Here is a 12667-nt window from a genome sequence, read left to right on the forward strand (position 1 = left end):
TATTATTTAATTTATTTTACAAATTCACAATACACACAGACAACAATCTTAAGACAGATCTCCACTTTTATATTGTCTATATTGTGATTTTGTATTTATTTAATTTTTTGCAAATAGTTTTATATATACACTTTTAAATTCTGTTTGCAAAATTTGTTCATTGTTGGTTTGCATTCACTTGACAAACTAAATTTTGATATTACTCATTCTAATTTGAGATTATTCATTTATTTAGTAATTAGATATGGCTTTAAGTTCAAGTAATGTGGTGCCTACCGCCATTCCCATTGCCTCACATGTGAGCCATGGAGAGAAGCCCGAAAAGTTCAATGGGAACGATTTCAAAAGATGGCAACAAAAAATGTTGTTCTATCTCACAACGTTGAATCTTGTGAAGGTTCTTCGTGAAGAGGCTCCTATTCTTGCCGAGGGTGAAGAGAGTGCTCAAACTATGGCTGCTGTAGAAGCATGGAAGCATTCTGACTTTCTATGTAAAAACTACATTCTCAATGGATTGGACAACACATTATATAATGTGTATAGTTCTCTCAAGTCGGCAAAGGAACTATGGGAATCCTTGGACAAGAAGTACAAAACGGAAGATGCCGGAACAAAGAAGTTCGTTGTGGGCAAATTCGACTCCAAGGATGTCATAAGTCAAGTTCAAGATCTCCAAGTAATCATCCATGACATTTATGCTGAAGGGATGATACTAAGTGAGTCTTTTCAAGTGGCTGCAATTATTGAAAAATTACCACCATTTTGGAAGGATTTCAAAAATTATCTCAAGCATAAGCGCAAGGAGATGAAACTTGAAGACTTGATTGTTAGATTGAGAATTGAAGAAGACAATCGAAATTCTGAGAAAAAGATTGGAAACCATTTCATGGAGTCCAAGGCTCATGTGGTGGAAGAGGGACACAAGACCAACAAAAGAAAAAGAAAGAATAATGATCAACAAGATACCAAGAGTGGCAATAGAAAGAGGTTCAAGGGAAATTGCTATATGTGCAACAAACCTGGCCATCGTGCTAAGGATTGTCGCTACCAAAAGGCACACGAGAATTTCAAGAAAAAATCTCCACAAGCTAATATAACCGAGGTGGATAAGCTAGCTTCGGATGTTGCAGAATTAAATTTTTCTGCTGTCATATCTGAAGCAAATTTGGTTTCCAATACCAAGACATGGTGGGTAGACACTGGGGCTACTCGACACATATGTTCTGATAAGAACATGTTCACCTCCTATGAAACAGTTAGTGGTGAAAAACTATTCATGGGTAATTCTGCCACTTCAAAAGTTGAAGGCAAGGGCAAGGTTATATTGAAGATGACTTCGGGAAAAGAACTTACTCTAAACGAAGTGCTGCACGTGCCTGATATTAGAAAGAACCTCGTGTCTGGGTCATTGTTGAGCAAAAATGGCTTTAAGTTGGTTTTTGAGTCTGACAAATTTGTACTCACTAAAAGTGGAATTTATTTAGGCAAAGGGTACATGAGCGAAGGGCTCTTTAAGATGAATGTAATGACTATTGTACCATCTATTAATAATAAGAATTTATCTTCTGCTTATATTATTGAGTCCTCAAATGTGTGGCATGGTAGATTAGGACATGTTAACTTTGATACTATGCGTAGATTGGTAAGTTTAGATTTATTGCCTAAATTTGATATTAATACTAGTAATAAATGTGAGACTTGTATAGAATCAAAACTAACAAGATCCTCTTTTCATTCAATTGAAAGGAGTACTGAACCTTTAGAATTGATACATACTGACATATGTGATTTGAAAAATGTTCAAACTAGAGGAGGAAAAAAGTATTTTATTACTTTTATTGATGATTGCACAAGGTACTGCTATGTGTATTTACTTAGAAGCAAAGATGAGGCATTAGATATGTTTGTCCAATATAAGGATGAAGTTGAAAATCAACTTAGCAAAAGAATTAAGGCAATTAGAAGTGATAGAGGTGGTGAATATGATGCACCGCTTAATAAGTTCTGTCAAGAACATGGCATTATTCACCAAACTACTGCGCCTTATTCACCTCAGCAAAACGGTGTTGCTGAAAGAAAGAATAGAACTCTAAAAGAGATGATGAATGCTATGTTGATAAGTTCAGGATTACCTCAGAATTTGTGGGGGGAAGCTTTGCTTTCTGCAAATTACATACTCAATAAGTTACCCCACAAGAAAATAAACAAAATCCCTTATGAAGCATGGAAAGGTAGAAGACCTTCCTACAAATATTTAAAAGTGTGGGGGTGTTTGGCTAAGGTATTAGTTCCTACTCCCAAAAAGAGCAAAATAGGACCTAAAACCATTGATTGCATATTTATTGGATATGCAAATAATAGTAGTGCTTATAGATTTCTTGTGCATAAATCTAATATTTCTGAAATACATGTCAATACAATTATTGAATCTAGAAATGCATCATTTTTTGAGAATATTTTTCCATGCAAAAATATAAGTGATACAAGTTCTCATAAAAGAACTTATGATGTTGCAACTAGTGATATGGATCATGAGTCCATTGAAAAAGAAAGAGGCAATGAAATTAGACGCAGTAAGAGGGCAAAGACTGCAAAGTCATTTGGTCCCGATTTTCTAACATATTTATTAGAAAATGAGCCTCAAAGCTTCAAAGAAGCAATGTCCACTCCTGAAGCACCTTTTTGGAAAGAAGCTGTTAATAGTGAAATTGAATCCATTATGCAAAATCACACCTGGGAATTGGTAGATCTTCCACCTGGAAGTAAACCTTTGGGTAGTAAATGGATTTTCAAGAAAAAAATGAAAGCTGATGGATCAATTGATAAATACAAGGCTAGACTTGTGGCAAAGGGTTACAAGCAAAAGGAAGGTATTGATTATTTCGATACCTACTCGCCTGTTACGAGAATAACATCCATTCGTATGCTAATTGCTATTGCAGCATTGTATAACCTTGAAATACATCAAATGGATGTTAAAACAGCTTTCCTAAATGGTGATTTAAATGAGGAGATTTATATGGAACAACCTGAAGGTACCATTGTTCCAGGACAAGAAAAGAAAGTGTGCAAACTTGTTAAATCCCTGTATGGATTAAAATAAGCACCTAAGCAATGGCATGAGAAATTTGACAAACACATGATCACAAATGGATTTAAAATCAATGAATGTGATAAATGTGTTTATGTCAAAAATGATAGCCAAGCCTATGTCATTGTTTGCCTCTATGTGGATGATATGATCATTCTGGGTAGTAATAATGAAATCATTAAAACTACCAAGAGAATGCTATCCAATAAGTTTGACATGAAGGATTTAGGTGTTGCAGATGTTATATTAGGAATTAAGATTTCTAAAACATCTGATGGACTTATATTATCTCAATCTCACTACATTGAGAAAATACTTGAAAAGTTCAACAAAGAAGATAACAATGTAGCTAGAACACCTGTTGACATAAATCTTCATTTAGCCAAAAATACTGGAGAGTGCATTTCTCAAGTGGAATACTCTCGTATAATTGGTAGTCTAATGTATGTCATGAATTGCACTAGACCCGATATAGCATACTCAGTTAGCAAATTGAGTAGATATACGAGTAATCCTGGAGTTGATCATTGGAAGGCAATTATTAGAGTGCTTAGATATTTGAGATACACTCTAAACTTTGGTTTGCACTATACAAGATATCCAGCTGTACTTGAGGGATACAGTGATGCAAACTGGATATCTGATACCAAAGATACAAAATCCACAAGTGGTTATGTATTTACACTTGGTGGTGGTGCCGTGTCTTGGAAATCTTCTAAGCAAACATGTATTGCAAGATCCACAATGGAATCTGAATTCATTGCTTTAGATAAAGCAGGAGAAGAAGCAGAGTGGCTTCGATATTTTCTAGAGGATATTCCAATATGGCCAAAACCTGTGCCAGCAATATGTATACATTGTGATAGCCAATCAGCAATAGGAAGGGCACAGAGTAATATGTATAATAGTAAATCTCGACATATCCGTCGAAGACATAATACCATAAGACAATTGCTCTCAAATGGAATTATATCGATAGACTATATAAAGTCTAAAGAGAATCTTGCGGATCCGCTTACTAAAGGTTTAACTAGAGAGCAAGTAAATTGCACATCGAGGGGAATGGGATTAAAGCCTATAATTAAAGAGTCATCATAATGGCAACCCAACCTAGTTGACTGGAGATCCCAAGATCTATGTTCAAAGGGACAACCGAATTATGTGTGGCTTAACATAAGCACTAGGAAGACAAAATCTCCAACCTATTCCTAAGATTAACTAGTGCTGCCTGCAACGTTTATAATTAAGGGTAAGCTTCGCTTTTAATGAACTCTTATATCTTGAAAATCTAAGTGGAATATAGCAGGATATTCCTAATAAGAGTCACCTATATGAGTGTGAATGGGCCGCTTCTATGAGAATTTTTTATAAGGCTGAATTCTCTAGAGCACTCATGAATACCAGGAGTTGTTCAGGGCCAAAATGAACACAATCATGAGAACTAACTGTGTTAGAAAAGAGGCTGTGTGAAGTCTATTTGATTCGATTTACTTAATCAGCTGAATAGTTCAAGACATCTTGTTCACTATTTAGCCAGTAAATCCGATAGCCCTTCACTAGAGAAGGTTCAAGGCCAAAAGCTACCTATCTCGATGCAGAATCTTTTCGCAATGTACTCTCTTAAGTGTCTGCATTAACATTTACATGCATTCAGCCAATTTTCTATTCATGTGGGGGATTGTTAGACTATAATAGGTGAATGAGAAAATAGGCTGCAAAATGACCCACTTGAAAGGGTGCTTCTTAGAAGAGGTATGTCTCTTCAAAAGAGTTGCATCTTTTCATTGCATCTTTGTATGGATGCATCTTTTCATTGCATCTTTGTATGGATGCATCTTTTCATTTAAAAGACATGACTATTAGCATGAAAGACATAACTATTCATAGGGATGTGTCTATTCATTTGAATAGAAAAGACATGTCTCTTCACTTGGTGTCTATTCTGAAAAGTCACCATGAACTCTATAAATAGAGCCTTCCTCCAACCATTCTATACATGGAATTTTTCCAATTCATCTAGTTCTCTCATTCTAGAGTTCTTAGAGTGAGTTCATTCAAAGAGAGTACAAAAACTCAGTTTTTGTTCGCCGTACAAACAAATTGGTGTGCTCCTTTTGTTTGTGAAGATCATTGTATCCTGGGAGGCAGACGCTCACGAGATCCAAAGCACCTGTGTGGAGGGCGAAATCTGTCTTAAGGACATAGTGTCAAACACTAGCCTTGATCTAACATAGTTGAATCTTCATTTGAGGTCAGATTTATTTATTCATATATTTATTATTTAATTTATTTTACAAATTCACAATACACACAGACAACAATACCATACTTCTCCCTCGTGAAATTGAAGTAGTTTATCCCTTGCTCAACTAGACCGTAATGGCTACAGGCACTCAAAAACAGCTAAAAAGAGAGAGAGAGAGAGAGAGTAACCTCATTCGGTTCAAAACCCATGCTTATCATCTGCTCAAAAAAAAAACTCCGGTAGCTTGTAAACTGAATCCATGAATACTGGATTCTTAATTCTAATCCCATGAAAGTTTCTCCTATAAATGTTAGCCACAGCATTCATAACTCAGAGTACACAAATTATGAGACGAGTCCAGATCGTTGATTTTGGAATACATGCCGAGGATGGAGGTGGCGGCGCCATGGCCTATGGCAGGGGAGCGGTGGACGCGGGCAAGGCGCGGTGAGGAGTTGGGCGGCGGCGACGGGATGCCGGTCCAGGCCGAGATTCAGCAACCGCGCTCGATGGAGGGTCAGCCATCCATTCATCTCCTCGGATCTCCCTCGTGAAGAATGAAGAGGTAATGGTTAATGGCAGATTACGTGAAAATAATGTGACACACAGAAAACCAGAAGTTTTGCCAGTAACTGTTTAAGGAATTAAACAACCGGAAATACAAAGAAAATAACCCTCACAAAAACATTAGAGCCGAAACAATGACATGTTATAATCCACTCCTTAATTCTAAATGCAAAAAAATAAAAATAAAAATCACAAGCATATTTCCATCCAGCAGAATCTTCCGGATTGCGCATATGTATGTAGTATTTACATCAACAACCGACAAACACGACACGCCAGAGAGCAAAAACAAAAGAACAGCGAAAATCTAAGCACGGTGGAAAAAATAAGGGGAAAAAAGGGCAGAGATCATTAGATAATTCATCTCTCGGGCTCGGGTTCGGGCTCGGGCTCGGGCTCGCTCTAAGAAGCCGGCGACGGCTTCACCGCCTTCACCTCCGGGGGAAGAGCCACGCTCGTGACCGTCTGATACGTGGGCATCGCGCCCGTGTAGTAAACCGCCCGCCCCACGCTATCATACGCCACCTTGTACCCAGCCGAGTCCACCACCCCCTGCGCCGGAACACGCGTGCCCTCTGCCGCGTATTGCCCCACCGTCGCCGCCGCCGCCGCCGCAGCCGGTTGCCGCACCGCGTACACCGCCGCCGCATCGCGGTAGACGTCCGCCGGCACGACCCTCGGCACCGGCGCGGCGTAGTGGCCCTGCCCGGCCGCCGCGGCCGCTGGATAGACGCCCGGCGCCGACGGGATCAGGTAGATCGGCCGGTCTCCGCCGGCGACCGAGGCGTACCGTCCGGCCGCTGCCACGCTGCTCTGCTCCGGCCAGTACGCCGCCGCGGCTGCGGGCACCTGCGTCGTCACAGGCGGCGGGGCCTTTTCCTGAACTCGCGGGAGGTAGTACTCCGAGGGGTAAACCCTAGCTAGGGTTTCTTCACCGCTGTTCCGCTGGATGGTAGCCTGCTGATGCTGCTGCTGGTTGTCATAAGCGATCTGGAGGCGGTGGAGCTCCTGGATCTGCCTCTGAATCTCCGCCGGCGTCGTCTCCCCACCTCCTCCGATATGCCTCTGATCCTCCTTCCCGACCGGGACCTCCACCTGGAAATTTTCAAGAACCGGCGGCTGCTCCAGGGGAGGATCTTTGACCTTGACGGCCGGGGGCGGCACGAAGCCCTCGTCGAGGCCAAAGAGGTAATCGGGACTCGATGACGCGGCGTTGCCCGCGGGCGCGGGGGGCGGCGGAGCCGCGGCGACCGTGTCTAGGGGCGGGGGGACGGGGACGGAGTTGAGGGCATCGACGAACCACTGGCGGTCGGGCTTGGGGTCGAGAAGAGCGGCGGAGGGGGTCGGTGGTTTGATGGAGAAGAGGAAGACGCGGAGGCGGGCGGTGGGCCTGGCGGCGGAGCGGTGGAGGCGGTCGTACTCGAGCATCATGTGGTCGAGGTCCTCGTCGTTGGTGACGGAGATGAGGGCGTCGAGGTCCTCGCCGGGAAGCTGGTACTTGAAGCAGAGGTGGTCGTCGATGTTGGAGAGGGACGCGAGCTTGGAAAGGAGGGCGGGGAAGCCGATGGAGCGGTCGATGGTGAGGATCTTGGTCTCGCCGCCGACGTAGGAGAGCTGGTTGTCGTGGGGGCGAGGCTGGATACGGCCGCCGTAGCTGATCATCAGCTTGACGCGGGCGGCGGCGGCGGCAGTGGCAGGAGGTGGAGGCTCGTCCCAGTCGATCTCGCGGGATCGAGGGGAGGAGTCGCCGGAGTCCGGGCAGGAGGAGCTCTCCATGGAGGCTAGGATTAGGGACGTAGGGAAGAGAGGTTTTCGGTTTTTGGGGAGGAAGCGGTGAGGAGCGCTTTTGGAATCGAGTTGCTTTTGGGTGCGGGAGTGACAGGTGGGATTGAGGAGGAGGTGGGGCCCCATACGCGAAGAATATCGTCCGTTGCTCGGTCGCTTTCCCTCTAATTTATTACGTTTCTCTCTCTTTTTTTATATCGTTTTCTTAGTAAGGGATGGAGGGCATCTATAAACTATAATTTGCGGCAGCTGATAAAGCTGTAGCCATCGGAAATATTTTCCTAGGAAGAGAGCACGGAAGCGGACTAAATATTAGAGATGCCAGGTATGATGAAATTCCTGAATTGGATTAAAGAATCTGCCTAATAAATTATTTACAAAAATTTAGTATATATATAAGCAAAAAATATATATATATATATATATTATTACAGTAATGATTAACGTACAGTAAGTTGGAGGAGTCCATTAGCTATATCCTACTGGAGTGCCAATACATATATAGAAGGGGGTCCCCCTTTCCCCTGCCTCGGTCTATCCGTTCTGCAGAGAAGCTACTGCATCAGATTCAGAAGGCCTTGAGGAGTCCAAGAATAGCAGTGTGAGGCATTACCTAGGCCTACTTGGCATATCACATATAACTAGACATAAACTTCAGGGTCTTTAAAGAAAAATGGGTTCTTCCGGGAAGAATAGTGAAGAGAGCCTCATCCAGGTTGCTAAGCTTGCTAGGGCTACTATGGAGATTTCACCTGCGATGGCCGGGAATATCTAGGACCCTCATCCTGCTATTATAGTGCCCAAGTTCGTTCTTGCTTCTTGAGGGCCCCCACCTCCTGGCATATCAAGGTGATCTTTGACGGCAGTCCTAGCGGTGATGGTGGTAGAGCCAATATGGATTTGTGATCAGGAGCCATGATACTAGTCTAATTGTTGCTGGAGGGCGATGCACCGATGGGATGACAACTATAAAGGCGGAGCTCAAGGCAGCATGAAAAGGCATCACTTATGCCAGGCAAGTATTGGGGGCAGACCGCATCATCCTCGAGGAAGACTCGACCTTGGTGATTGAGAGATTACGAGGCGGGGGGCGAGGGTAAGGTGAAAACCCTCTGCTTTGTGACTTGTTTTAGATGGTGGAGGACTGTAGAGCCTTTCAGGCTATACATGTGTTTCAAGAGGCGAACATGACAGCAAACTGGGTTGTTTCCTTTGTTGCCCAGCATTCATAAAAAAAAAAAAAAGATAATTTTTTTCACTCCTATTTTATAGGGTCAAGGAAGAAAAATATCAAAATTGGCCACAAGGAAGGAGATTGGTATTCTACGAGAGGAAGGATGACTAGGTGTTTAGTATGGTAGAATCACTACTAATATTAGTAATTTGTTAGGGTAGTCGGAAAAAAAATATAATAAAAAGAGAAGGAAAAAAAAAAAAAGCTAGATGATTATAATAAGCTATGCATCTAATTTGATTCCATCCTACCTGATACCAATAAGATATAGAAAAGAGCGAGCAAAATGGGTGCCAGCTAGCCGAGAAAAAGCCAAGCAAATATGTCTTGCACTCTACTATAATTAAAGCTGATCATGGGATGGACATCCGACCTAACCATATCTATTTTTAGTTGAATTTCACAATAATTTTTTTATATTTATTTTCTGCTGCGGTGGATGATTCATGCAAATTTAATATAAATACATCCAATAAAATTAAAAAACAGTAAATTTCATTCTCCAATCTATAAGATATCTCCGCAGTGACTAGCTACGTACGAAGCCATTCATGCCGTTTTATTTATATTTTTAAATACATATTTAGTCAAAAAGATCATATAATTTTTGATCTTTTTATTTTTAAATATGATTTTTGCTCCCAGGTGACGAGCAGTGATCCTGGGAGAATATTCGTAAAAAGGAAACCGGCAGCGCCCACGGGGTCAGGGGTTCCGTACGAGGTGGGCCTGACCGCGCTGCACGGAAGCGGGTCCAACGGGCCGCTGCTCGCCACCACCTCGCCCCCGCGCGCGCACTGCACGCCTGGCAGGACGTCACATGCCCGGTGGGTACCAGTTTGCTTTGTTTTCTTCGAAGTAAACTTGCCGCTGTCCATGGCAGTGGGAAGCAGCTGGCCGGCGCACATGTTCAGGATTTGACGCATAGGAAGGATTAAACTAATAATAAGATTTGCACTAAACAAAGATCTTAAGGAATTCCGCATAGAAAGAGGAGTAGAGAAAGAAAAACAATAACAAGAATTGAGGGGCAGAGGATTGGAGACATAGGAGAGCAGGCTGTATCAAAAACTCTGCGGACTCCTGTATTCGTATGAACTTTCATTGGCATACATATTTATAAAAAAGTAGATAGTGCGGCTGACTGATGGCTTCATTTGCAGCTGTAAGGGACCTTGGATACCGTAGGATGGGGCGGCACTGGGGCCTCGGTGGGTGAGCAGTGGGAATGGAAAACTGCAAACGAAGAAAAGTTTTTTTGTGATGAGCTGGGAGTGGAGTTTGGGTTGGCAAGCTTGCAGAATTCGAACCAAGAGGTCATACTCGTATATGCAGTCAAGAGAGATCAAAAGCACTGCTTCCCGATAGCATGCACGATACATCATGAGTTCCAAGAGGGAAAATAGATGCAGCATGATATGTTATATTATGTCACCATTCCATGAAATGTTTTCACTTAAATCTCTGCAAATCCTACTACTTTTTTGGATGCATAGCATGTGCGGAGTTATGGGCCTTCTCTATGACCTCTTTCTTCAACTCATAAAGTTTAGAGATGTTGTGGGATGGGGTTCCCAGTTTAGTCCCACATCGGATAATCAGCGGAAAGGTCTGTGCCTTAAATGGGGGGTGCAAACACCTCTTCTTACCGAAGGCCCACGGGCTGGAGGTAAGAGGGCCCCCCTACGGGGGGACAAAACCGTGAGGGACACCTGTCCAGCTGCTACGCGCCTGCAGGTGGGGACCGACCCCGTGCGAGCTCTAGGGCCCACGGTTCCCAAAGCGGACAATACCACATTCGCTCTGAGCTGAGCTGCTCCAGCACTCTCTTATCTGCGAGGGCCCTTTTGCGGGACAAAACCGTGAGGGTAGGGGGCAACCTCCGCGGACCCCCGCGCCGGCAGGGCTCGGGACTGTCATTGGGACTGTCATTGGGCTCCGGCCCTGGGCGACCTCCCGCAGACCCGAAGCGGCAATCCCAGAGCGGACAATACCTCGGGGAGGACGCGGATGCTTTTCCTGCTCGTCCGGTGTGCGGGCTGGTGTCGGGGTTCCGACCCCACATCAGATGGCACTAGAGGAAGGGCCCCGGCCACGCACAGACCTTCTCGCTGGGGGGGCTGTGTTGTGGGATGGGGTTCCCAGTTTAGTCCCACATCGGATAATCAGCGGAAAGGTCTGTGCCTTAAATGGGGGGTGCAAACACCTCTTCTTACCGAGGGCCCTTTTGCGGGACAAAACCGTGAGGGTAGGGGGCAACCTCCGCGGACCCCCGCGCCGGCAGGGCTCGGGACTGTCATTGGGCTCCGGCCCTGGGCGACCTCCCGCAGACCCGAAGCGGCAATCCCAGAGCGGACAATACCTCGGGGAGGACGCGGATGCTTTCCCTGCTCGTCCGGTGTGCGGGCTGGTGTCGGGGTTCCGACCCCACATCAGATGGCGCTAGAGGAAGGGCCCCGGCCACGCACAGACCTTCCCGCTGGGGGGGCTGTGTTGTGGGATGGGGTTCCCAGTTTAGTCCCACATCGGATAATCAGCGGAAAGGTCTGTGCCTTAAATGGGGGGTGCAAACACCTCTTCTTACCGAAGGCCCACGGGCTGGAGGTAAGAGGGCCCCCCTACGGGGGGACAAAACCGTGAGGGACACCTGTCCAGCTGCTACGCGCCTGCAGGTGGGGACCGACCCCGTGCGAGCTCTAGGGCCCACGGTTCCCAAAGCGGACAATACCACATTCGCTCTGAGCTGAGCTGCTCCAGCACTCTCTCATCACCGAAGGCCCACGGGCTGGAGGTAAGAGGGCCCCCCTACGGGGGGACAAAACCGTGAGGGACACCTGTCCAGCTGCTACGCGCCTGCAGGTGGGGACCGACCCCGTGCGAGCTCTAGGGCCCACAGTTCCCAAAGCGGACAATACCACATTCGCTCTGAGCTGAGCTGCTCCAGCACTCTCTCATCTGCGAGGGCCCTTTTGCGGGACAAAACCGTGAGGGTAGGGGGCAACCTCCACGGACCCCCGTGCCGGCAGGGCTCGGGACTGTCATTGGGCTCCGGCCCTGGGCGACCTCCTGCAGACCCGAAGCGGCAATCCCAGAGCGGACAATACCTCGGGGAGGACGCGGATGCTTTCCCTGCTCGTCCGGTGTGCGGGCTGGTGTCGGGGTTCCGACCCCACATCAAGAGATATGCAACATACTACCAATCCTGAGAGAGGTATCTTCATGTATCCTGAATTCTATCTGGAACCATATCCTATTGCCTTTCTGATTTTCTATAATTCTGGATCTCCTTCCCGAGACAACCTTGATCCTATCAATTAGGGTAAGGTGAGTTTTAAAATCAGCAAGCTGGATATCAAGATGATGCAGCTGTAATTCAATTCCAGACCTGTCCAAGTCCATCAAAACATGCCTACAGCCCTCTTGACCGTTCCATCTAGGATAAGAGATTTTACCATTTACGGTGACTCATTTTGAAAGATTTGGATTGTATCATGATGCAAAATGGAAGAGTAATAGCCTATGCATCTAATCAGCTGAAACTATTTGATCTGAATTACCCCATTCATGACTTAGAGCTAGTAGGTGCGGCCTTTGCGTTGAAAATATAGGCACTATTTATATGGGAAGCCTCGTGAGGTTTATACCAAGCACAAGAGTTTGATGTATGGCTGAATCTAAGATAGAGAAGGTGATTACGGCTATTAAAAGATTATGATTTTACTATTAATTACCACCCAAAAAGGGC

General features: G+C 45.0%; 1 protein-coding gene across 1 annotated transcript; it reads right to left on the reverse strand.

Moving 5' to 3' along the window:
* Positions 1-5947: 5947 nt before the first annotated feature.
* On the reverse strand, positions 5948-7782 carry LOC103696381. The gene has a single exon (XM_039115002.1). It carries the CDS (start codon positions 7677-7679, stop codon positions 6306-6308), a length of 1374 nt encoding a protein of 457 aa, XP_038970930.1. The 5' UTR covers positions 7680-7782; the 3' UTR covers positions 5948-6305.
* Between the last annotated feature and the right edge of the window lie 4885 nt (positions 7783-12667).

The sequence above is a fragment of the Phoenix dactylifera genome, chromosome 17 (genome assembly GCF_009389715.1).
Source record: "Phoenix dactylifera cultivar Barhee BC4 chromosome 17, palm_55x_up_171113_PBpolish2nd_filt_p, whole genome shotgun sequence".
Classification (NCBI taxonomy): domain Eukaryota; kingdom Viridiplantae; phylum Streptophyta; class Magnoliopsida; order Arecales; family Arecaceae; genus Phoenix; species Phoenix dactylifera.